This window comes from Bos indicus, chromosome 22 (genome assembly GCF_029378745.1).
Source record: "Bos indicus isolate NIAB-ARS_2022 breed Sahiwal x Tharparkar chromosome 22, NIAB-ARS_B.indTharparkar_mat_pri_1.0, whole genome shotgun sequence".
In the NCBI taxonomy this organism is placed as follows: domain Eukaryota; kingdom Metazoa; phylum Chordata; class Mammalia; order Artiodactyla; family Bovidae; genus Bos; species Bos indicus.
Window position 1 is genome coordinate 11,922,686 of NC_091781.1, and position 22,932 is coordinate 11,945,617.

The following is a 22,932-nucleotide window of genomic DNA, read 5'->3' on the forward strand; positions in this document are numbered from 1 at the left end:
GTTGGCTCTGAGTTCCTTGCCTAATAATTGAACTTCATAAATAATTATACACGTGCAATCAAAAATATGCAACGCCGCTCACTGCAGCACTGTCCCTAATACCATAAAGACAAAACAACTGATCAATAGGAAGAATGTTAAAATCAGTTATGGATACAATCCAACTCTGGACTCTGACACAGGCAGTAAGGAGAGCAAGGCTGTTGCATGAGTGTTCCCATGGGAGCACTTCCAGGACCGTTTGATGAGAAAACAGGAAAAAGATCTGGAAGATAACACACTAAATTGTTAAAGTGGCTGTATCCGGGGAGTGGGACTGTGTGGGGAGGGCAGGGCCTTTGACTTCTGCACAGTTAGATTTGTTTTCAACAAGCTTGCACCAATTTTGTAAGTAAAAGAACCAGGCCTGTGAATGGAGACAGCGTGAGTCCTGATGAAAAGAGGGGCAAAACATACATTCCCTGGGCTTACTCAGAGCCTCCCACAGAACCAAGCGGGGCCCACAGAGGCTTCATGTCGGCATGGCCATAGTCTGTGAGGCCAAGGTGGGGCTGATGAAGGCACTGGGCTCTTCAGCGTGCAAGAGTGAGGCACTATAATCTCTGTGGGTCAGAGGGAAGATGGGGGTCAGGGCCTGGGGTCGGGTAATACATTGATCTGGGCTCAAGTTAAGGTCAGCTTTTGTGATCCGTGGAATTGCCCTAAAGTGTTGCCTAGGGAGGTAGTGAGCTCCCAGTCATGGAAGTCTTCAAGCAGAGGTGCCTGAGAGGGATACATAGCTGGTGGAGCAGTAGTACCCTGGGTCCAGTACATCCACAAATCAGGCCAGCTTAACTCACAAACATGTCTTAAATTTTCCCAACTTCTCTCCTCTACCATCTGTGATAGTTCGGGTTTTCATTCAGCAAATTTTACTCTTTCCTCTCCCACTGTGACTGAAGCAAAAGTCCCTGTCCTGTTGGTGACACGCTTGCTTTTGGCCAAGGGAACGTCAGTGGGCATGCTGTGAACAGAAGCTTTGATTGTCCTTGTGCCATTCACCTTGTGTTCCAGCAATCCTCCAGGAAAAGAGCTTCCCCAAGCAGCTGCCACCCTTTCAGCTCAGGACAAGCACAAGGGGAGCATCCCTGAGCCTAATCTATAGTATGGAGCCAGCCACGTGCAGTCTAAGGCACAGCTGCCTGGCCAAGGTCAACCTAGACCAGGCTGACCATGGTCAGCCTGCAGAGAGGTGAGCGTGAGTTCTCACTTGCTGTTAGCCACTGGCTTTGGGGGTAGTTTGTTTCGCAGCAGTATTGTGGAAATGACTAGTACGCTGTTCTAGGGCATGCTCTCATCATCTCTTTTCCAAAAATACTACAACAGCCTCCTAACTGGCCTCTTCTCTCTCCTCTATTCTCTACACAGCTGAAAAAGATACCTTAAAAAGTAAATCAGTTCCTGATAATCCTTTGAATAACAACTCTCCCCCGTCTTATTCATAGCACATCCAAACTTCTCTTTAGCTTACAAGGCCCTGCACAGTCTAGACCCTAACTGCTCCAATTCATTTTCTATTCCTGGTTCCGCCACACCGAGCCCTGCCCAGCCCTCTCATCCCTTAAACATGTCAAGCTTATTTCCTTCAATGCCTTTACACTTTCCGTTCCCTCTGCCTAAAGCTCTATTCTTCGACATACGTGTGGCTGGCTCCCTAAAATCTTCTACGGGTCAATTTTAATGTTACCTTCACGGGGAGGACTTCCCCGTGTATTCTAACCAATAGCTCCCCATTCCCAGCCCTCCCCCTAGCGACTTTCTATCACATGACCATTATTGGTCCCTAGAAATATTGATCAGTTTACTGTCTTCCTGACTATGATGCCAACTCCACGAGGTCAGAGCTCTTGTCTGTTCTGTCCACATCCTTGGTGCCTTAAACACTGGCTGGCATTCAACACAGAGGGCTGGTCCTGGGTAGATGTTGGATGGATGGATAAACACGTGGCAGCCAGGGGCCTGGGTTAAATTCTAGCTCTGTCCTTGAGATGACTGTGGGGATGGGGGAGGAAGGAAGGAGACGAATCTGTTCAAGGTGCCTCTAACACCCCCTCTGCCTTTGGGGCCAGGCACATATTCAGATATCAAGCAAAGCAAACCTTCACCCTCTGCTCCCAATTAAAGCCAGCTGTCGGTCGGGTCAGCTCTCTCCCTGTTGATGAAGCACCCACTATGTGCCCGACACTGTGCCTTTTTTTCAGACTAGAACTGGGCAGGAGTATCGCCAGGGGCCCGGCAGACACAGGGAAGGCCTCCTCAGGGGACGACAGCCCGCTAATCTCTTTAACTTTTCAAATAACCCCCTTGGCCTGCTAATCCCTTTAAGGTTACAAATGGGCCCCACCGAAGTGAGAATGGGTGAAGTCAGAGTTCCTGGTAATGAAGTGTTTGAACTTGGATTCCTCCCGACATGTGCGGTACAATGAGATGATTTTCTCCCTAATGAGATTAGGAAATTCTATTAGTGCTCCAGCTGCTGACCTGATTCCACAAGGCTGAGGCTCCAGGGCTGGACCTGCGGCCCTGGAAATCTGTGTTCCTGGGAAGTTGGGCACCCCACCCTCCAAGTGATGGCCAGGGGCCTCCCCAGACCCACCCAGAAGCTATGGTCTCCCCCAGTGTGTTCCCAGGACCCTCTCCTTGACTCCCCACTCCAGAGCAGTGTGAGGGCCCCAGGCGCTCGGGGGGTGCTCCTGGAGTTGTCACACCTTCTTGCTCTCTAATAACAATAATAGCTAATAGTAATGATTCCTCGAACATGAGGCAAGTACTGGTCTAAGCACCAGACAGGTTTTAACTCTTTCAGTCCTTGCCACAACTTTTTTTTTTTTTAATGCTCTATGATTCCATTTATATAACATACAAAAAAACAGGCCAAATGAAATTCTGGTGTTAGACGCTGGGATAATGGTTAACTTTGGGTGGGAAGGAGGGAGGAAACTGGGAAGAGGGATGCTGGGGGAGCACCTGAGGTGCTGGCCAAGTTTTTATTTCTGCATCGGATGGTACATGCTTGGCTCACCACAACCTGCTGATGTGGATATTAATTTTATTTCTACTTAACAAGTGACGGGGCTTCCCTCGTAGCTCAGTCGGTAAAGAATCTGCCTGTAATGCAGGACAGCCCGGTTTGATTTTTGGATTGGGAAGATTCCCTGGAGGAGGAAATGGCAACCCACTCCAGTATTATTGCCTGGAGAATACCATGGACAGAGGAGCCTGGCAGGTTATAGTCCATGGGGTCGCAAGAGTCGGATACGACTTGCGACTAAACCATCACCACCAGCAGGTGAGGACACGGAGGCACAGAGAAATTCGTTAACCCGTGCAGAGTCCCACAGCTGCAGCACCTATCTGAGCTGGAGCAACAGTCTCTCTCTCCAGCCTGCCTCCACCTTTCTGCTCAGATTTCCCTGTCTTGTCCCGCTTCCTCAGAAAGTCTGCCCTTCTCCACCTCCTGCCGGCCTCAGGGTCTGAGCCGCACATTTGCCCTTCTCCCGGGTGGGCTGCTCCGAGGCCTTTGTTGGGGGACAGCGGTCAGCAAGGGCACTTGATGACCGGCTGGGCGGTCACCATCCTGTCATGGGATCGGCTGACTGAGTGATCAAAGCTCTGACTAGCTCTAACTATCTGGCACCTCCATCCCTGTCACCTCTCTGACAGTCGGTCCAACACCTCTCCCCTTCACTCCCTGGTTTCCTGCACCCTGCCCTCATGGTGTGTCCTCCCGTATGGGAGGCATGCTTCTGCCTCAGGGCCTTGGCACTTGCTGTTCTTTGGGCCTAGAACATGCTTCCCCCAGATGATGCAAAGACAGTCCGTTACTACGTCGTTACCACCACATCAACACATGTGTGCGTGTCCTGAGTACTTTATGCACATTAGCCCTTCATCCTGACGTCAATCCTGAGGTGGGTATTTTATTTATTTTTGGCCAAACCGTGCAGCATGAGGACCTTAGTCCCCCCAGCAGGAACCAAACTCATTCCCCCTGCAATGGAAGCCTGCAGTCTTAACCACTGGACCACCAGGGAAGTCCCTGAGGTGGCTGTTTTAAATCCATTTTACAGACAAGAGATCTGAGGCGCAGAGAAATAAAAGAACTTGCTCACAGCCATCCAGCTGGTAAGTGATAAGGCGAGATTCAAATCCAGTTTGTCTCTAGGATCTGAGTGCTAACCTGTCTGCCATAACCCCCTCCACTTGCCTCCATTAAGTTGTTGTTTTAATACCCTGCAGTAAGGAGGTTTCCCTTTCTCTCTTTCCTACTTTTGTTCTTCCATAATACTTAGAGTTTGGGTCAGTATTCCCCGACATTTACCGGTTTGTAAAGCTCTGAAATACTTCAAACTTGATGAGGTTCTTGTTGCCCAGAACCTAGGAAATGTCCCCTTGCCACTCTGGCCCTTCTCCAGACTGCCTAGGGTCCACAGCCCTCCCGGGCCCACCCCGGGCACACACAGGGCCTCCAGAGCACTGGTCTTGCCACTGCAGTGTCTCAGTGCCTGGCTAGTTGCTAAATGTTTAACTCTCATCCCTGTTTATCACCATTATATGCACATACTCGTTCGTTTGTTGTTTAGTCGCTAAGTCATGTCCGACTCTTTCGCGACCCCATGGACTGTAGCCCACCAGGCTCCTCTGTCCATGGAATTGTCCAGGCAAGAACACTGGAGTGGGTTGCCATTTCCTCCTCCAAGGGATCTTCCCGACCCAGGTCTCCTGCTTTGGCAGGCAGATTCTTTACCACTGAGCCATCAGGGAAGCCCTGATATGCATATACATATATATATATTTTTTTTTTCTTCTTTTTCTTTCTTGATTTGTGTCTGTCTGGAAAGTCTAGGAAGGAGAGATTTTTTTTTGGTAGGCTTATTTATCCCCGAGCCCAGCACACAGTAGGTGCTCAGTAAATACTTGGCAAGTACTTTTAGACCTGGCTGTGGTGAGCAGTCTGGGAGATGGGATGTGCCTGGTGCTGCGCCGTGGGGCGGGCTCACCGTGTCTGGGGGGCGCTCCAGCTTCATAGGGTGGAGGAGGTGACTCCCTGGGGAGGTGGCCTCGGGGTCTCCTGCCCCCAGCAAGGAGACCACCCCGTTACAGTCCACAGTGCTGTTCCTTTTGCCGTTGAGCACGTGGCCGGGAGTTGAGGTTCCGGGACTGGGCTGTCCCAGGGTACTAGGCCGCCGCAGGGGCCAAGGCACCAGCAGTGATGTGCGGTGGCTCTCACTGTCCCCGGCGGTGCTGTTTTCATCGTCCGCAAAATCTGTCTCGGAGCCCAGGTCCCGTCGGCGGAAGGTGAAAATGCTCCCGTGGCTGGAGCGCGGCTTCATGGAGGTCCTGCTGAGGCCATGGGTGATGCTGAAACGATTCTGAAGGCACGGAGAGAGGACATGGCTGGGACAGCGTTTCACGTGCTCCCGGCCTGTCACTCACGGTATCGGCCCCGGCTCAACTTGGAGCACTGAGGGCTTCTGTCTGCCACATAGGAACCGAGGGGGCTGAACTAGGGGTGCTCCGAGGAGGGGTGCAGATTACAGGCAATCCTGCATTTTCTAGGGTCTCTGCTCACCTGAGGCCTGGGCTCCTGGGGCTCTGAGACTGAAGCTCATATGGGAAAGAAGCAGCAGAAGGCTCCTGATGGTATAGACAGGCCTGGCCCGAGCAGGACCTCGGCAATCAGCCACATCCCTTGCTCATCTGGGCATGTCTGTGAGCTCCTACCAATCCACACGACGGGGGTGCCCCCAACTCCAGTGCTGGGACTTAGCTGAGGTTGGGGATATGCTAACACCCAAACCTACCCTATCCCTCTGCCCAGGGCTTCTCCACTCTAAGAGTGGCCATGGGAAACAGGAGGGGCTGGGAGGGGGCTCAAGGAATATTTTCCTTGGGGAGCAACCATGGGGGCTCTGACAGCACTAGGCTTAGCATGATGGCTTTTGGATGCCAGATCCATCCTGAAAGGGGCAGAGCCGCAGCTGGGGGTTACCACTGCTCGGGGACCATCCTCTGAGTCGGACTTGGGGAACTTGTCGTCCCCACACTCTTCCATCCCTGAAGACATTCGTTTTCTTCTCTTGCTCCTTCTCTCGTGGGTGGTTACTGGGGCCAATGGGGACATCTCCAAGGAGCTGCGGGACACGGTGTCCACACCCCTGATGGCGAGGGCCTGAAAAATGGTGGAAGAAGGGATGTCATGGTCATGCAGACAGGGTGCAGACTCAAGCCAAGGTAGGCCAGACAACTATCAGCACCTTGGTTTTCCCCAACAGTAAGTGCACTTGCCCACTCACCCCAAAAGGGGGGCATTATGGAGAGGTGTGCACAGACAGACCCAGGATGTTTCGAGAAACATCCAGATCCAGGGAGGAGGAGAGTAGTGGCGAAAGTGGACAGCTCATGAAAGAGTAGAGTGTTGGGCAGGTGCGACTGGGGGTGTTGATGAGCAGAAGTGACAGAACTAGAGGGCAGGGGATCTTCTAGAAGGTTTGGCTGGCCAAAATGGGTGCTGGAGGAGGTGGAATAGGGCAGTTTGTGGATGTCCTTGGCCTGGCTTCTAAAAGGTTTGTTCTGCAGTTAGCTGCCAGCACCCATGTGTGGGACTGTGGGGACAGCCACGGCAGCATTACCAGTTCTCATTTGCTGAGCCTGAGCCTTTGACCTTGGATCTTCCTATCCCAACAGAAGGTATCCCTTGACCAGGATAAACTATGTCTATGGACACAAGATTCTCTTTTACCCAGCATGCACTGGGCTCACAGTGACCGCTTTTAGCCTGGAGCCACCACCTTTATCCACCTGGCACCACTTCATCCAGAAGAGACCATGGTCATAGGGAAGAGCTTTCCCCCAGCAGGCACCATCCTCACAAGGCCCACCTTTACTCAGCAGGCACCACTTACACCCACCTCATGAACAGGCTCTGTCTTCACTCAGCAGCTAACAAATTTTTATTCAGCAGACACCACATTCACAGGAAATATCTATACCCACCAGACACTTGCTTTATCCAGCAGGTACCAGCTTTACCCAGCATGCATCACTTACAGCCACCAGCTGTACCCAACATGCATCATACCTCCAGACACTGGTTTTGCACAGCAGGTACCAGCTTTACCCAACATGCATCACACCCCCAGATACCAGTGTGACCCAGCAGGTATCATGCTTGTAGGCACCCACGGTCAGGTGAAGGCTTGGTCTGGAGGTTCCTTGGCTGCACTGCTCACTCACCTCCTGCTCTTTCTTGAGCAACTCCATGGCTTCCTGGAATCGCTTTTCCTTCTCCTCTGTCTCTGCGATGGTGGCTTGGTTTTGCTCCTCGTAGGCCATGGCGACCACAGCCAGGATCAAGTTCACCAAGTAGAAGGAGCCCAGGAAGATGACCAGCATGAAGAAGATCATGTAGATCTTCCCTGCAGACCTCAGGGTCTGGAGGAGCAAGGGGGCAGAGGTCATCTTCACTGGGGCTCCATCTGGGTCATGGGTGTAAATTCCAAGTTGCCCAGCCTGGCTGTGCCAGGGGTTCAAACGGCCACAGCATGGGGAGGCAGTAGAACATGTCCCGCCTAAAGACAGAAGCATCTTAACCTACAGAGAGGGACCTACATGCATGGGGCGGTGCCCCACTCGTGGGAGGAGGCAGAATGCTCCAGTTGACAGAGCAAGTGTTGCATCACATAGGGTGAACTAGCGTCCCACTCACAGAGCACAGAGTGTCTTATATAGAGGGCTGGGTCCTTGGTCACAACAGAAGGCAAGTTTCTCTGCCTGCTGAGCCCCGCCCCTCAGAGCCCTCTGTCCTCACTCTGTTCTGGCCAGTGGGGAAGCTGCTGGGGCCGCCTGTGGCTAGTCACTTGTGCAGCCTGGGCCCTGCTGCTGGGTGCTCAGCCCATCCTGGCGGCCTTGCGCACCCACGTACCTGCTGGTAGAGGCGCTCCCAGCAGTCCTGCGTCATCAGTCGGAAGAGTGCGAGGAAGGCCCAGGCGAAGGAGTCGAAGCTGGTGTAGCCATGGTCAGGGTTCTCACCTGCCTTCAGGCACCTGTAGCCCTCAGGACATGTCCTGTGGCCAGACGCACCAACTCTGTTCCATGCTGTGAGGGGGCCTCTGTCCCCGAGACTCTAGTTCCACACAGCGGGGTCCTGCCTTCCTGATTTTTCACACTGTGCCTCCCACCCGGGACAGGCTTCTCCTTTTCTCTTCATCTGTCTGCTGCCAGGCCTAAATCCAGCTCCCTCTGTCCACACGACATGCCATCCCAGCTGGTGTCTGCATTGCTTCTCCCCTCCCAGAGGAAGTGTCCAGGGCCTGGCTCAGGTTTCTTCCCTGCCTGCCTACCCCAGGGTAGCTGGGCACAGGGCAGACACTCAGGGGGAGCACTGAGGCTGAGCTGAATAGGCCAGACCTGGGCAAAGGCCAGACCATGGGGTTGCGGGACGACTCCGGGCTGGACAGGCTGGGGCCCAGCCATGTCTGGAGGGGACAGTCTCTCTCCCAAAAGGGAGCACTGGGCTGGAGCCATGAGTGGACTGTGAGACAGGATGGGGACAAGGGAAACTTGGCAAGTAGGAGGATGCAACCAAGGGGCCTCTGCGCCTTGCTGATGTGCTAAATTAAGAAAAGAAGACTTTCTCTTTGGCAACAATAAGGGCTCTGGAACTCCACAGTCAGACGAGCAGGCCTACTGCCCCGCAGAGCACTCCCCTCGGTAAGCCTGTGTGGCCCTGCGGAGCAGTTACCCTGCCCGAGGTGCAGGCGCACACAGGGCCCCAGAAGATGCACGTGGCACCGAGCGTCTCTGGGAGCCACACCCTGCTTGCCCTGGAGGAGAGTCTAGGCCACCAGGGGAGGCCATGCTTACTCTTAACCTGATGGACAGTTCAAGACAGAGAAAGCGAAGCCTGGAAGGGGAGGGTGCCACCCTGGGGGGCTTTGGGAAGGGAATGGAGCCAGGGTTGGACTGGTGGGGGGCCCTGCGGTGCTTCCTGGGTCCTCTCTTCAGCATTCTGTCTGCCCTCCCTGCAGAGGTGAGTCCCCTTCTCTTTCTTTACCTCTCCAGGCTGTCTCCCTGTGGGGGTGGGGGGAATCTTCCAGAGACCTGGCTGGGAAGAGAACCAGGGAAAGTCTTGCTGTCCCTGGCGTCAAGGGCATAAACAGAAAGCACTGGAAGGAGAGTCCCCTGGCTGGGTGAGGTGGCCCTGGGGGGGGGGCGGGGTTGGTACATACCCAGCGTCGGAGCTGTTCCCACACAGTAACACGTCAGAGGTGCCATTCTTGAGTAGGTAATTTTCTGGAAGAGAAGCATCTGATAAGGAGGGGCGTGTGGGGTCCAGACTCCTGGGGTTTCCAACTTACATCCTGGATGTGGGGAGGGGTACAGAGGCACCACTGGGTGTCTTCTGTCTGCTTCTCTGTTCCGGCCCTGACCTCTGCCCTCTGGCTAGGTTTGAGGCAATGCTGGCTGCTTCTCTGGCCTTCTGCTTGCTGCTCCTCAGACAGTCACCTATCAGTGTCCCCAGTGGACTCAGGAAGTCCCCACAGGGAACTTCTACACCTGCTCCAATCACTCAGGGGCCAACCTCAGTCATGAGAGGCCACGAACTAGGAGGCAGGGGTCTGTTCAGACAGGGCTAAGGTTGGACCAGGTAAGACATGGGACACCAATCCCGTCGCCTCCACTCTGAGGCCATCTATCAGTCCCCCTCCCACCCCACTACCTGCCTCGGTCTTAGGCAGCAGTTTTCCAAGACCAGCAGCATCAAGCATCAACTGGGAGAAAGGCAACTTTCCAGAGATACCAACTCAGAAACTAGGAGGTGGGGCCCAGCAGTCTGTGTTTCCTGGAACCTTCCCAGTGACTCTTGCATGCATGAAAGTTTTGGAACTGCTGCTACATGGCCACAGCTGCATCACAAGCAGATTCACTCACAGAGTTTCCATCTATTTCATTTTTCCAAAGTGGACTGCTGGTGTAGGTTAGAGGCCTTGACTTCAGAATGGCCCTTGGGGCCCTTGTAGACGAGCACATGGCCTTGTACCACCATCTACCATCAACCTTTGGTCCAGACTGATGGCTCTAGACAAGGGGGGTTCTGGCCATCAGCCTGGAGGATGGAAGTGTAACCCACACGGCAGTGAGATAACCTGAGGGGTCCACATGGCTTTGCAGCATCACAGAGCTTGTCCTGGGCTGCACACGGATGGAATTAACATCCTGACAAGGATCACTGACCTCAAGTGACAAAGCCCATGCCAGGCAGTTGGGGTCTCCACTCTGAAGCCTCAAAAACTGTCCCAGCTCTGTTCCCCGACCCCTTCCCAAGAGAAAACCCTCCCCCTGCAGGCAGGCTGGTTTCTTCACCATTCCCAACCCTGCAAACGTGGTAACTGCTGTTCTCCTATCTATCTCTCCATCCTCCTGCTCTTCAAGGGTCATCTCCCCATGCAGCCTGAGAACTCAGTGCTAAGACTGCTCTTCTGCCGTCCTCTCTCCCGGAGCCCCAGAGGGCAGGGGCGGGGATCCCTGACACCCAGCCAGGTCTCTAGGGGGGCGGGTAGGGCTTGGATGTCCCCGGAAGGAGGCCTGTATGGGAGATGCCCGGCCCTGGGTGGGAGATGCCCAGCTCTGGTGGGGGTGTCAGAACCCTGCCAGGGGGCCACAGAGCCAAGTCGGCACCTGGGTCGTTGAGGTAGTCGTCCAGCGATGCCCAGATCAGGCCGTCGGCCTCCACGGAGGCATTGGTGCTGTTGGTGCCGTTGAGCACCGTGAAGTTGCGGACGCACTTGTGCCTCAGGTTGCCCATGAAGAGCTGAAGGCCGATGAGGGCGAAGACGCTGAGGCAGAAGACCGTGAGGACCATCACATCGGCCAGCTTCTTCACAGACTGGATCAGGGCCCCCACGATGGTCTTCAGGCCTGGGGGAGGCAGGCAGAGCACGGGGTCACCTGTGGTGCCACACCCCCTGCCCCAGTGAGCAGGGGCCGGGCCTGAGGGGCGCTGGGCTGGGCGGGCGATCATGAGGTGTGGGCACGGGAGGGAGGCCTCTCTTGGGTTTTTCAGACCAAAGCTCCCCCCTTCCTCTGCTGCCGAGATTCTGTCCTGATCCCCTGCAGCGGGAGCCCAGCCTGGAGTGCCTCTGTGTGTCTTCAGAGGGGCCTCGTTCCCTTTGCTCTCCCATAGCCAGATACCTGATATAAGCACGGACAGTGCTGTTTCCTTGAAGGAGAAAACACTTGAAGCCTGTCCCTCTCTCACTGGTCCCTTTAAATGTGGTCCCTGGGAAGGAGACAGAGGGCCAGGCCCATTGCAGGGCAATGGAGAGCCTTGGCCTTGACCCTGAGATGGGAAGAGACACAGCCATTCTCAGCAGGGGAACGTGTAAGCCAGGCAGGTGTGTGTGGGGGTGTGGGATCCGGCAAGGCTGTGGTGGGGGATGTCCCAAGGAGCCTGTTCTGCCTCAGGTCACACTTTTTGGGAAAGGCTCAGGGGCGCCTGTTTTGTGGTTTCCTCCTCTGCCCTGTGCCCTGGGGACTCGTCCCCGTCCATCCTGCTCCCCAAAGCTGAAAGGCCTGATGTGTTAGTTGCACGGCCCGTTCCCTGCAGAAGCCAGCACGTGTGGACGCCTTTGGTGTGACACTTGGCTGCGGGCCTGTGGCAAGTTCACAAGTTCGAGCAGAGCATAGGCAGCGAGGGAGCTTTTTTGCCAGCAGCGGGGACTCACCCCCTCCACCCCTCCTCCCCAGCCCTCCATCAAAGCGGCCAGATCTCAGATTAAGCCCCATCCATCCATCGTCCAGCCGGTTAAAGTGTTAGGAGCACCCGTGTGGCAGTGCCCATGACTCAGAGACAAGGAGGCAGCGATGGGCAAACACGGGAGAGGGGAGAGGAAGTCCTCCCCACAGTGCCAGCAACGCTGCTGCCTGCCCGGGGCTCGGAGGCACTCAGCGTCCTCTGGGAAATCGTCCTGGCAGATGTTGGCAACTGCCTGGGCAGTGAGTGGACCTCGCAGGGGTCTGGGCCCGGAGTAGTGGTGGTGGTGGTGATGGGATTCACGAGCCCTCTGTAGTCCGGGACTATGCTTCATTTCTAGCAGAGCTTCTGGGACCCTGTGGTGGGCGTCTGGTTCTCCTCGCCATGCCCACTGAAAGAGGCACGGGGAAGGGGGCAAAGTGAGCGGCAGTGGGCAGCAGCTCACATTTCCAAACTGGACTCTGCCTCCACAGCATCTTTGGCCTAAAGCACTCAGTTCAAGGCTCTGAACACCTCCTAGTCTATGGAGACAGTGTTCTTGGGAACAGTCAGTTGGCGACCCATCCCTTTAACCACTTCTCAGATTGATGAGAGTCCACTTCTGGCCAGGAGGATTCCAACCAGGGACAGGGGTTCTCTCTGAAAAGACCCAGGAAGGGATGGGTCCTGGCGGATCAAATGCATAAGTCTCCCTCCACTGAAGCTCTAACAGGCTGGCTGTTAGAAACCAACCATTCCGATTCCTTCCCATTTTAAAGCAAAGGAGACTGAGGTCTGGAGAGAGCCACGGCTATTAAGCCTCAGCGCAGGGGACAGCTCCTCCAGGGAGACTTCCGTAATGCTGACCACAGCATTTTCCTGATGCTCACTTTCAGGACCTGCTGTCTGGCAGCTTTGAAGAGATCCAGTGGGGCTGGGCTGGGAATGGCGGGCTCCCTCTCCTTTAACCCGAGACGGAGAAACAGTTTCCTGTCACCCTTTTGTAATAAAACAAACTGGGGCATGCCTTTTCTTAATGGCTCTGGTCAGTGTGCTTTCCTACCTTCGCCGGGTATGTGCTATAAAGTCCCCGGGGCCCTAGAGGACAGACCCTGAAGTATCTGAGGATGTGTGTGTACCAAGGCCAATGACACCTGTTACGACGGTGGGGTGGGGGAGGCTTCATGGGAGTTGGAGCAGCCTGTCCCACTCACTATGAGCTCTTAGCATGCCTGGGCCACTTGTGGGGAGTGTGGGGGCAAGTTGCTCCTGTGCTCAGCCCATGGTGGGATCAGAGCCAGAAAGAGCATTCTGAGGCTCAGTGTGAAGTCAGCATGAGTAGGGGCTCCCCTTATATGATAAATGAGCCCCACCAGGGGAGGCTGAACTTCAGGGAGCTCAGACCATGGCCCCTGGCTCCCTGGAGGCAGCAACAGCCAAAAGCAGGCCAAGGGCCCAGGACCCATCCGCTTTCCAAATCAGGAGTGGATACCACCATCTGGTTCTGCCGTCTCTCCAGATCGGTGGCATACAAACTGTTTTCAGCTGCCTGCTCAAAAGAAGCACCTGCTCCAGTTCTGAGTGTGGACATGCTGGGAGGCGCCTCTGGGCTCTGACAGCGTCAGAAGTCTTAGAGAATGTTCCTAGATGGATGGGGTTGGCTGGCTTTCTGGAGAGGCCACCGGGGCCTTAGCCGCTTTCCCGGGGACAATTGCCAACATGTTGTCAAGGAGAATTTCTTCCCGAGGCTACCATGCACGGTTTGCTAAACGTCTACCGCACGTGCAGCGAGGGCTGTTAGACGCCAAGGCCCGGCGGCGCCTGTCCACAGAGTACGCTCTGATCACAGAATGGGGCGCGAGTGCCAGCTGTGCGTGTATCACCCAGGGGGCTCAGGGCAGGGACGGGGCGCTCAGCCACCAAAGGCCACGCCCATGCTGTCTTTCTGGGCTCTGGGTGTGGTTTCCCTGCAAATAGCTCTTTTAGTGTCCTGATCGCAGGACGATGCTTCAAGGGGAAGCAACACACACATAAACTTTGACCTCTTCCAATGGTTGAGTTCAGTTTGGGAAAGCAATCACTGTCCTGGGGAGAATTTGGGTTCAACCCAGGACCTTCCATGGTGTACTCTGGGCCCCCGGGGGTCTGTGGTGCTGGGCTTTGCTGGGGTGGGTCTGGAGCCCCTTTGAAGCACCGAGGGGACAACCGTGTCCACTGCCGATAGCCCCCACATCCGAGCTCTGGGAAAGGTACTCTGGGGACAGGCACATTCGGGGGGACCTTCCCGAGGGTTGCCTTGGCCCCCAGGTGGCTGGAAAGGCCCGAGCGAACCCCTCCAGCCTTGGCGTTTAACCTGATTTTCACCTGAAATGACTGATATAGTTTTCAGGGCCCGGAGGACTCGGAAGGTACGTAAAGCTGAGACATTGCCCAGGTCCACAAATTCAGTGGTGTATCTGTAACAGGGGAAATTCACACACAAGAGTGACAACACACCAGGAGGACACACGTCGGGGCGGGGGTGGGGGAGACAGAGAGAGAGTCACTTGTAGCTGAGATCCGGGAGCAAAGCTGAGCATCTTACCTGGGATAACTGAAATAGTTTTTAGAGCTCTCAGGACTCTGAAAGTTCGAAGAGCCGACAAATTGCCTAGTTTTATATTTTCTGATACATACCTGCAGAATCAAACCACAGTTATTGGGAATTACAAAGCAGCAGCTCAGCCCACCCTCCCCGACCAGCCCTCTCTCTTCTCCCGCTCCCATGGGAAGGGCTGGGCATGACCCGCGGCCTCCCCCAGGTCTTTTTCCTGCTCTCATCCCTCCTGCCATGGGGACCTCAGCGAGGATGCCTTAAGAGTGTCCACAGGGCAAGCTCCCAGGCAACTCTCTTGGTGACGGCGCTAGGAGGCGGCTACTCTGCCACATGCTCCATGCCACTGGAGACTGACGCCCGGCCACATGGTGGGGTCTGGGGCTGGGGACATGGCCAAGAGGGAGACTCCATTTTCCAGGGGGAAAGTGATAAAGGAAGCAAGCGGCTGTCTGGCCCCAGTTGTGCCATGCGTCTTCTGCAGTGTCATGGCTCATGCCTTGAAGCTCTGACCTGTGGGACTCAGAAGCCCTAGAGACCACTGTAGAGGCATGGCTGGGTGTCTGAAGTTAGTCTGCTTGCTCCTTCCAACCACAGATCTCTGTGCATGGGCTGGTTCAGGACTCCCTGAAGTCAGAAGGTGGCGGTGACCTGAGAACTCAGAGGAAGAAGACTTCCCAAGAGGATGCTTTGGAAAGCGAGATGGGAGGTTGCCCAGATAGTGAGCTCTTTGACTACAGGCAATGGCCAACAAAAGAAGAGGAAAAAAGCAGGTTGTGGAGTCCTAGGGATGTGCCAACCCCTCTCCCATGAGGCCACCTCTGTCTTGGTGTCCCCTTCCGATGGGTCTCCATGGGAGGAATCATCTTGGGAAGTAAGCAGCCCGCCTGGGGATATGTCCTGCTCAGGCCCGAGTAGTGTTTAGCTGGGCTGAGTGGCCATGGGCCCAACTTGGACAACAGATTCCATAGCCCCGGAAGGAAGGTGTCAGTCTCCAGGGGGCTGGGCCCACCCAAGCAGAGCACAAGGACATGAGTGGATGGGTCCCATGACCAGGCTGTCTGAGCATGGATGGATAGTGTGTGCCCGGGGCCGTCGGGAGAGTGGCAAGTGACTGGTGATATTTAATCAAAGGTTTCACATCCAAGGTGTCTGACATTTAACCGAAGGTGTCTGATGTTTGACAAAGAACAGCGGACTCTGGATGGCTCATGTGTAACCAAGTGTGTCTGACCCGGTGTCTGAGTGACATCAGCCCAGCGACGCTGGGTGAGTGTCGAGGGTGGGTTGACAGGGCTGATGGACTCACTCTGCCAGTCAGGGTGGCCCTCCAGGCCCTTCCACTCTGCTTAGAGCTTCTGCATGTACCTTCAAGCTCTGGGGGTCTGCAGGGAGGGACGTGGCAGGCTGCGCCAGGGACTCAGTGTCCTGAGGTTGGTCGGGTCCGCCTGACTAGCGCTGACACCAGCTTCCTGTCCGTCCACTCACGGGCTCCTCCATCCTCATGGGGCTCTGTGGACCAAGCCTGCTCCCTCCTCACTCTCCATATCCCTTCAGGGATGGGAAGTCAGCAGACTCATTCTCAGTAGAGCTTTCCTTCTGTCTGTACCAGGTCCTTTCTATGGTGTGGTTTCCATTTCTTCCACTGGACTCACGGCAGCCTGCAAATCTTTCTTGGTTGCAATAGTCAGATACAGCCCTGGCTCCCGATGGGAGGTGAACATCACCTCATCTGTTGATTCGGTTGAAGCTCCCTCTCCACTTTGGATGGCTAGTCCACTTTCTGTGAGGGCTCTGACCCTCAGGCCTCCGAGGGTCGCACATTCTCCTCTCAGGCTTGGACTCTGTCCTGATGAGGTGTGGCCATGGGACTGTCAGGATGAACCTGCACCACTGCCAACGTCACTGTTACATGGAAGCCACCGTTCCGGCCTGCAGGTGGCTCTGGGTCCATTTTCTGCGGCTACTCCAGTGGGTGTGCCCCAGAACTGGGCTTTCTTGCTGAGGACACTGGCTTCAAGGCTGTGTCTCCTGGGTATAGGGAATGGGCAGAGAGCTGTGCCAGAGAGGGGGCCAACTCCTTCAGTCTCTTGTCCCTTCCAGACCCTGCCTGTTCCCTCGGGTCTCCAGGGAAGCCCTGCCCATGTCCTGCTTGGATTTAGCCAGTCTGTGCCCGTCCCAGTGTAGACCCTGCCTCCCCCACCCCCTAAGGGTCCCTAGCATCAGCAGTGCTTGCCCTCTAGTCAGCACCTGCTGGGCACAGGGAAGCCAAGACCCCAAGGGGTGTGCTCCCCATAGCCTTCAAGGCCAGTGGCGTGGCTGAGAATGGGGCGGGGCCAGCGGCCAAAATACTGAGGAGGAAGAAGCCTGGAAGGCGGGGTGCAGGGCAGGGTGAGGGCAAGGTGTGTCTGTGAGCACGTCTGTGACACGGGGGGCTATTGCCTCTTTTACTCGACCCAGAACCTGGTGCCTGACTACTTCCCATCTCGGGGCCCTAGACCCTCACTGAAGCCTCTTCTGGGGCCCTGGAGTACGGCAAGGCAGGAGAGACCCTATATCTAGCAAAGGGGCAGCTTCAACAGTGCCCCAGAGCGGGGTGGAGCAGAGATCTGTGCCGCCCAGATGCTCCATCGAGCCATTCTACTCTTTCTGCGGGGGCCGAGCCTCAGGGCAGGGGCAGACAGCTGGGGTGGGATCACGGGCCCTGACACAGAAAGAGCAGACGGTGGTGGGTGAGAGTTCTACCCCATCACACCAGCCCCAGTGCGAGAGGCTTTTGGAAGCTGAGGAGCCACGAGGAGGGCAGAGCCCGGCTTTGCTCCTGCTCAGCCCCCATCCGGTCAGGCGGCCCTCCCATTCCAGGCAGACGGCCCCTCCTGGGCTGCAAGGCAGAGGTACAGCCGGCACGTTAGCTGCTGTGGTGATTGCCACCCTCTCCTCTCTGCCCTCCCTGCCTTCCCTTCCAGGTTTGGTTTCCATAACAACCCCAGAAGGTGGGAAGCAGCTGGTAATGCCCAGCTGAAAGGGGGGCCACAGGAAGAACTCCGGCTGGAGGGTTGCAAGTGGAGCCTGACAGGCTTCATGGCACCCTCCTCTGACCCTCCACTCTAAAGTGGGTGGGACTGGGGATCAGGTGCAAGCCTAAGTCAGAAACATCAGATTAGGGGTGCTTCTCAAGGTTACGAGTTAGGAGACCTGGTTTGAGTCCCTGTGTTGCTGCTGATTCATCCTACAATTTGAGGCAAGGGGTAGGCTCTCTTTGAGCCTCAGTTTCTCCATCATTAAAACGGAGGGGAGGTGGGGGAATGTCAGTGAACAGAGCTTTCCTGCCACTCTGATTATTCTAGGAGCCCCACATTACTGAATCACTTTGGTTATAGCAGAATGCTTTTCACTGCATCACCACAGCAGTAATTCATTGTTTTCACAAAGCAGGAGCACCGTCAATCGAAGTGCTGGGCCAGTCTAGCCCAGAGAGCAAATCTGGCATTCCAACGGGCCCGGCAGCTCCAGGGGAAGTGAGCGGGCCATTTCTTGTGAGACGTTCAGAAACGTGGAAACAGTCTGGTCGCCGTGGAGGTTTGCTCTGCTTTTTCAGCCCAGGGTCAGTGTAGAATGAGGGCAGGAGGCCTTGGTGAGCAAGGCACTCCTGCTCTGCAATTCTGAATGAAGGGAGTAGTTTCCCTTGGGGTTCCGTGGAGGGGGTAGGCGCTGACCTGGATCCTCTCACGAGACAGGACAGGAGGACTTCCTAAGAGCTAGATGGAGAGGACTCGGAGCACCGCCCAGAGCCACGGGCTGAAGACAAGGCAAAGCCTGGCTCCTGACATCAGACAAGGGGCCCAGGGTTCTGGGTGTGTTGTTGCAATAACCCAGTTCTCTGCTCAGGCTCCAGGATAGGAAGGTAGGGAAGGCTCAGGCAGACGCGGTATCCTCCTCCTGTGACTTCAGGCCCTCAGGGGTCTGTGGATCACCGCCCACCTCCCGCAGGGCACCTGAGAGCTTGGGCCTGGGGATCCTACTCCACTCTCATCAGTCGTGGCTCAGACACAGAGAACGCTACCTCCCTTCTCACACCTGGGACTCGCCTCCCAGCTCTGTGTTCTCAGTTGATGACCCTGCTTCTTACCACAGAGAAAACAGAAGCAATCAGGAGAGAAATTCCTTCTCTCATCATCGGATCTATCAATCCACCCCCACTGCCCCTGGGAATTCTGTCTTCCCTGCTCTTATGGCCAACACTCCCCCCAGACCCTGGATTCCTGACCCCTCGGGGCCAGCTCAAGGGCTTTGGTCCTGCAGTTGGCCCCTTTCCACTATCACCAACTTGCCCTCTCTCCTGGATCGTTCCCATCAACCTGCACAGATGCCCCCTTCTTTAAGGGTTTTCCCTTCACCCATCCTCCCCTCTGATCACCATCCTACCTTGGGTCCTCTTTTAGAGTAAACCCCACAGACCAGATGGGTACACTTGCCCTGCTCCACTCTCTTCCCACCCTGCCTTGAGCCCTCTTTAATCAGCTGTGTCCCCCATCATGTCAAGGTCAAAGTCATCTGCCCTTTTTACGTTGTTGACTCCAACAGTGCAGCTCAGTTCTCACGAGCCTCCTTGTGGTTCCTTTCGAGTCACGTCCCCTCGCTGGCTTTCAGGACACTGCTCTCTCCTGGTTTTCCTCAGCCTTCCCCGGGGGTTCCTTCCAGTCTCTTTGCTCCATCCTCCTTCTTCCTGACTTCAGGATGTCGGAGCGTCCCAGGGTACAGTCCCCAGGCGGCTTCCCATCCCTGGCGACTCTCCCAGATGATCTCATCCGGTCTCCTGGCTTTAAATACCATCCGTATCCCGATGGCTTCTAAATTTATACCTCCGAGTGGACCTCTTTCCTGAACTCCAGGCTGGAAGATCCAGTTGCTGACTCGGTATCTCACCCTGGATGCTTTCAGACTTAATATATTCCACACCGGATATTCGAGTCTTCTCCTCCCTGCGTTCTCCAGGCCGACACATGGTCACACCGGCCACCCAGCTGCTCAAGCCAAGAGCTGCCTCGAGGCCTCCTGTCAGCCCTACTTTCAAACACCCCCAGGATCTGAGCATATCTCACACTTTCTCCACTGGAACCCTGGTCCCAGCCGCCACCCTCTCTCTCCTGGCCCCCAGTACAGCCTCTGTGCTTACCCTTCCCCAGAGTCGCACCCACAGAGCAGCCAGGGCCACCTCCTCGAAGGTAAAGCAGAGTGCGGCCCTCCCTGCTTTTACCCCCATCAGCTCTCATCACACTTGGCTCTTTTCTCGGCCTGTTTGAAGTCTGTCTCCCACAGCCCAGGGCTCTTGCCTTGTTTGCTCTGTCTAGGCCTAAATCGACACTGGATTCCGGGTGACTGGTAGCCCCCTCCGAGCCTCGGTTTCCCCACCTATAAAAGGGTGGGCTGGAGTCAGCTGACCAGTATCGTGCCTAGAAATGGGGGCTCTGCTGCCTGTTCTGACCGGAAGACAGAGAGCACCCCATCATCAAGGTCCAGCCTCTCTCTTTCCCTCTCTCCTCCACTGCATAGCTGAGCTCAGAGCCACTCACATCCAAGGGCCAATAAAGACTTCATCATGAACAGGCCGATTTAGTCAATCTGAGAAACCTAGAAAGCGGCAGCAGAACTGCACGTCGGATAACACCCAGCTCCACACCACCCCTTCACCAGCGGGGAAAGCGAGGCTCGAAAGGGCAGGGAGTATAACCCTCACCGGCTCTGCTGTTGCCAAGGTGCAGCACCCAGCCCTGCACCCACTGGGCTCTCCACACACATCAGTCTTTCGGAATGGGTTTGATGGCTAAGCCCCTGACCACGACTCCTGCATGAGAGGCCTGCCCTGATCCCTCCAGCCTGCCAGAACCCAGCCTCCGTTGTCTGAGCTATCCAGAGCGGCATGCCTCAATCCAGCCCCTGGGCAAGAGGTCTCCTCCCAGGCAAGGAAGTGTGGCTTCAGCCGGTGGAGCAGCAGGCCTAGGGTCGCACCTGCTCACTGCGTCCCCGGCGTCAGTCTGCTCATCTGTAAACTGGAGATAAGGAACCTCAATCCCGTCTACCTCTCTGGCTGGTGTGAGGACCTAGTGGATCATATCGGTGACTAGGGGTCTCGCAATGTGCCAGACGTGGGGTCTGTGAATGGAGATTGAAGCCACGCCAGGGTGCCTGGCAGGAGCTCCTGGGGATGTCTGGCCACTTCTCTGGGCTCCTTTGATCTCTCTTCTGCAGTTTAAGTCACCTTGGAATCCAGGTCACTTTTCATAGTGGTCCAGAGATTTCAGGTTGTAACACTGGTTTCCCTTGACGGAAAGCACAGAGGATGCGAAACCTGAATCTTAATGAAGCCCCTTGAGCACAAGGCTGCCACGGAGCCACAGATGAGCCAGTGGCCCTGAGCCCTAAGGAAGCCTGAGCTACCCTGAACCCGTCTCTCCCCACCAGGATGAGCCAAGGGCCTCCGTGCCGTCTTCCAGCTCCACAGCAGGAAAGCGCGTTGCTCTGCAGCCACCTGTGGAGCTGGCGTGGCCTCAGCCTGGGGCCAGGAGTGGCGCCCTCGCCCCTCAGTGTGGCCTCTCCCAGAAAGCGCAGCCACAAGGTACTTACGCCATGATGATCACGCTGAAGTCCAGCCAGTTCCACGGGTCCCGAAGGAAGGTGAACGCGTGCAGGCAGAAGCCTCGAGCCAGAATCTTGACCAGAGACTCAAAGGTGTAGATGGCAGTGAAGATGTACCTGGGGAGGAGAGATCAGCGGGGGGGTGAAGCCTGCAGGCCAGTTGGCATGAGCCCTGTGCATCTTTCCCCCTCGGCGAGGGCCCTCAGACCAGGCTCTCTGCAAAGCCCCCCGGGCAGAGCTGGAGTTGGGAGTTGGAGCTTTGTTCCAAAAACCTGGTCGGCTAATGCATCATCCCGTTTACTCAGCATCGTGCACAGGCCTCCCACATTCCCGTGTGAACTCTCTATCTTCTCTCAGTTGTCTTGATGTAAGAAGACCCTTCACCTGTCTCCTCACCACAGCCCTGGGGGTTGAGGTACCCTCTGTGGCCACTGTCGGGCTGTCAGGACGCTCAGAGCCATGGCCCCGCGCTTCTGTTTGTGGACTCTCAGTGGACAGCCTGGTCTATCGTCAACCACCTGTGGGTAGGTGGGTACAGGGGTCTGCCTTGGCTTTGAAAGCGGGTTGATGTTCTAACACCTGGGACTAGAAGACGGCTGTTCTCCGAGCTTGGGGCCAGCGGAGCAACCCCAAAGGCTCGGATGCCGGGGCTGCGGCCCACAGGGCCAGACGAGGAAAGGGCCACGGCCCTGCTGGTCTCCGGGTCTTAGCAGCTGGATGCGGAGCGCAGCGTCAGTGATGCTGCCGGGCCCTGTGTGAACAAGGCAAGCCGCCTAGGGAAGAGAGGCTTCCCCAGCCTTGTGGTGGTCCCCTGAAAACAAGAGCCAAATGCACCAGGGGTGTTGGGTCCTCTTAGAGCCCATAGGGCAGGTACTTTCATCTGGGAAGGAAGAACCAGGCAGCTTTCTAAAACTGGTTATAGGAAGTAGGATCTAGGGAAAAGAGACAGCAGCGTGTGGTGCTGAGCTAGGGAGAGCCGGGGGCCCTTTCGCGGTGCCCACTCCCCCTAGCTGCACAGTTTGAAGGGGTTACTTCTCCAGTTCTCTCTCATCTGTCAAACGGGCCCAGCGGCCATACCTGCCCTACTGGGTTGTCGTGAGGGTCACGGGACATGATGCTTACAGTTCTAGGACAGTGCCTGGTGCGCACCAAGTGTTCATTCAATTATTAGTTAGTATTGCCTCTGTGCATTCTCCAAAACCATCAGGTGGGTCAGGGAGAAAGCCCTCTTTTTGCCAACCCAGAGAGCTTCCTCTCCTGATGACACAAATCAAAGCACAAATTTGGCAGGACTGGAAGCAGCAAGAGAGGGAAGGGCTGGGCCAAGGGCGCCCCAGGTGGGTGAGTTGTGGGTCTCTGCTCATGTGACCTTGAGGCCAGGAGTCTCGAAAGGGAAAGGCAGAGGGGGCAGGGCCTGCTGGAGAGGCCCTGGGGATACTCACTCGACATATTTGGTCCAGGGCGGAGGGTCGTGCTGGGCCATGAACACGCAGTTGGTCAGAATGGTACACATGATGAGCATGCTGAAGAGCGTGGCGCAGTGTCAAGGAAGGTCGCCTGCAGGGGGCCAACCGGCCGCCACCACCAGCGGGCCCCACCCCTGGGCCCCACCCCACCAGGCCAAGGCTGCCAGGTGGACGAGACGAGGGCTCCCAGGAGACACACCGGGGCTCTGCCCAGTCCTTGCCAATCCCTCCCCTCTGAGGCTGCACACCTGCCCTGCTCCACGGCCTCTGACAGGGACCAGACCCTTGAATTTGAGCTATTAGCAGAGTCCTTTGTAGGGCCCATCCCAGAGGGATGGATGGAAGGAAGGAACCTCCCAGACCTCAGAGGTTTTTACCTTTATAAACGGCTGCTCAGAGGCCACTGTTTTGGGGGGAGGGAAGCCACGATGGCAGGGCTCTGAGTGCCCTCCTCCACTTCTATG

General features: G+C 55.9%; 1 protein-coding gene across 2 annotated transcripts in view; it reads right to left on the reverse strand.

Moving 5' to 3' along the window:
• The window catches only part of SCN5A (sodium voltage-gated channel alpha subunit 5), a 105,154-nt gene that overhangs the window by 53,761 nt on the left and 28,461 nt on the right, over positions 1 to 22,932 (reverse strand). Inside the window, exons 4-12 of one of the 2 annotated variants that reach the window (XM_070776067.1) lie at positions 22,445 to 22,534; positions 20,991 to 21,119; positions 14,138 to 14,229; positions 10,720 to 10,959; positions 9,270 to 9,333; positions 7,964 to 8,105; positions 7,276 to 7,473; positions 6,032 to 6,211; positions 5,040 to 5,411 (exon numbers count right to left, since the gene is read on the reverse strand). In XM_070776067.1, the coding sequence (XP_070632168.1) occupies positions 5,040 to 5,411; positions 6,032 to 6,211; positions 7,276 to 7,473; positions 7,964 to 8,105; positions 9,270 to 9,333; positions 10,720 to 10,959; positions 14,138 to 14,229; positions 20,991 to 21,119; positions 22,445 to 22,534 (1,507 nt within the window). Of the gene's footprint in view, positions 1 to 5,039; positions 5,412 to 6,031; positions 6,212 to 7,275; positions 7,474 to 7,963; positions 8,106 to 9,269; positions 9,334 to 10,719; positions 10,960 to 14,137; positions 14,230 to 14,357; positions 14,450 to 20,990; positions 21,120 to 22,444; positions 22,535 to 22,932 lie in introns of both variants that reach the window. The other variant, XM_070776066.1, reaches the window with a different exon arrangement.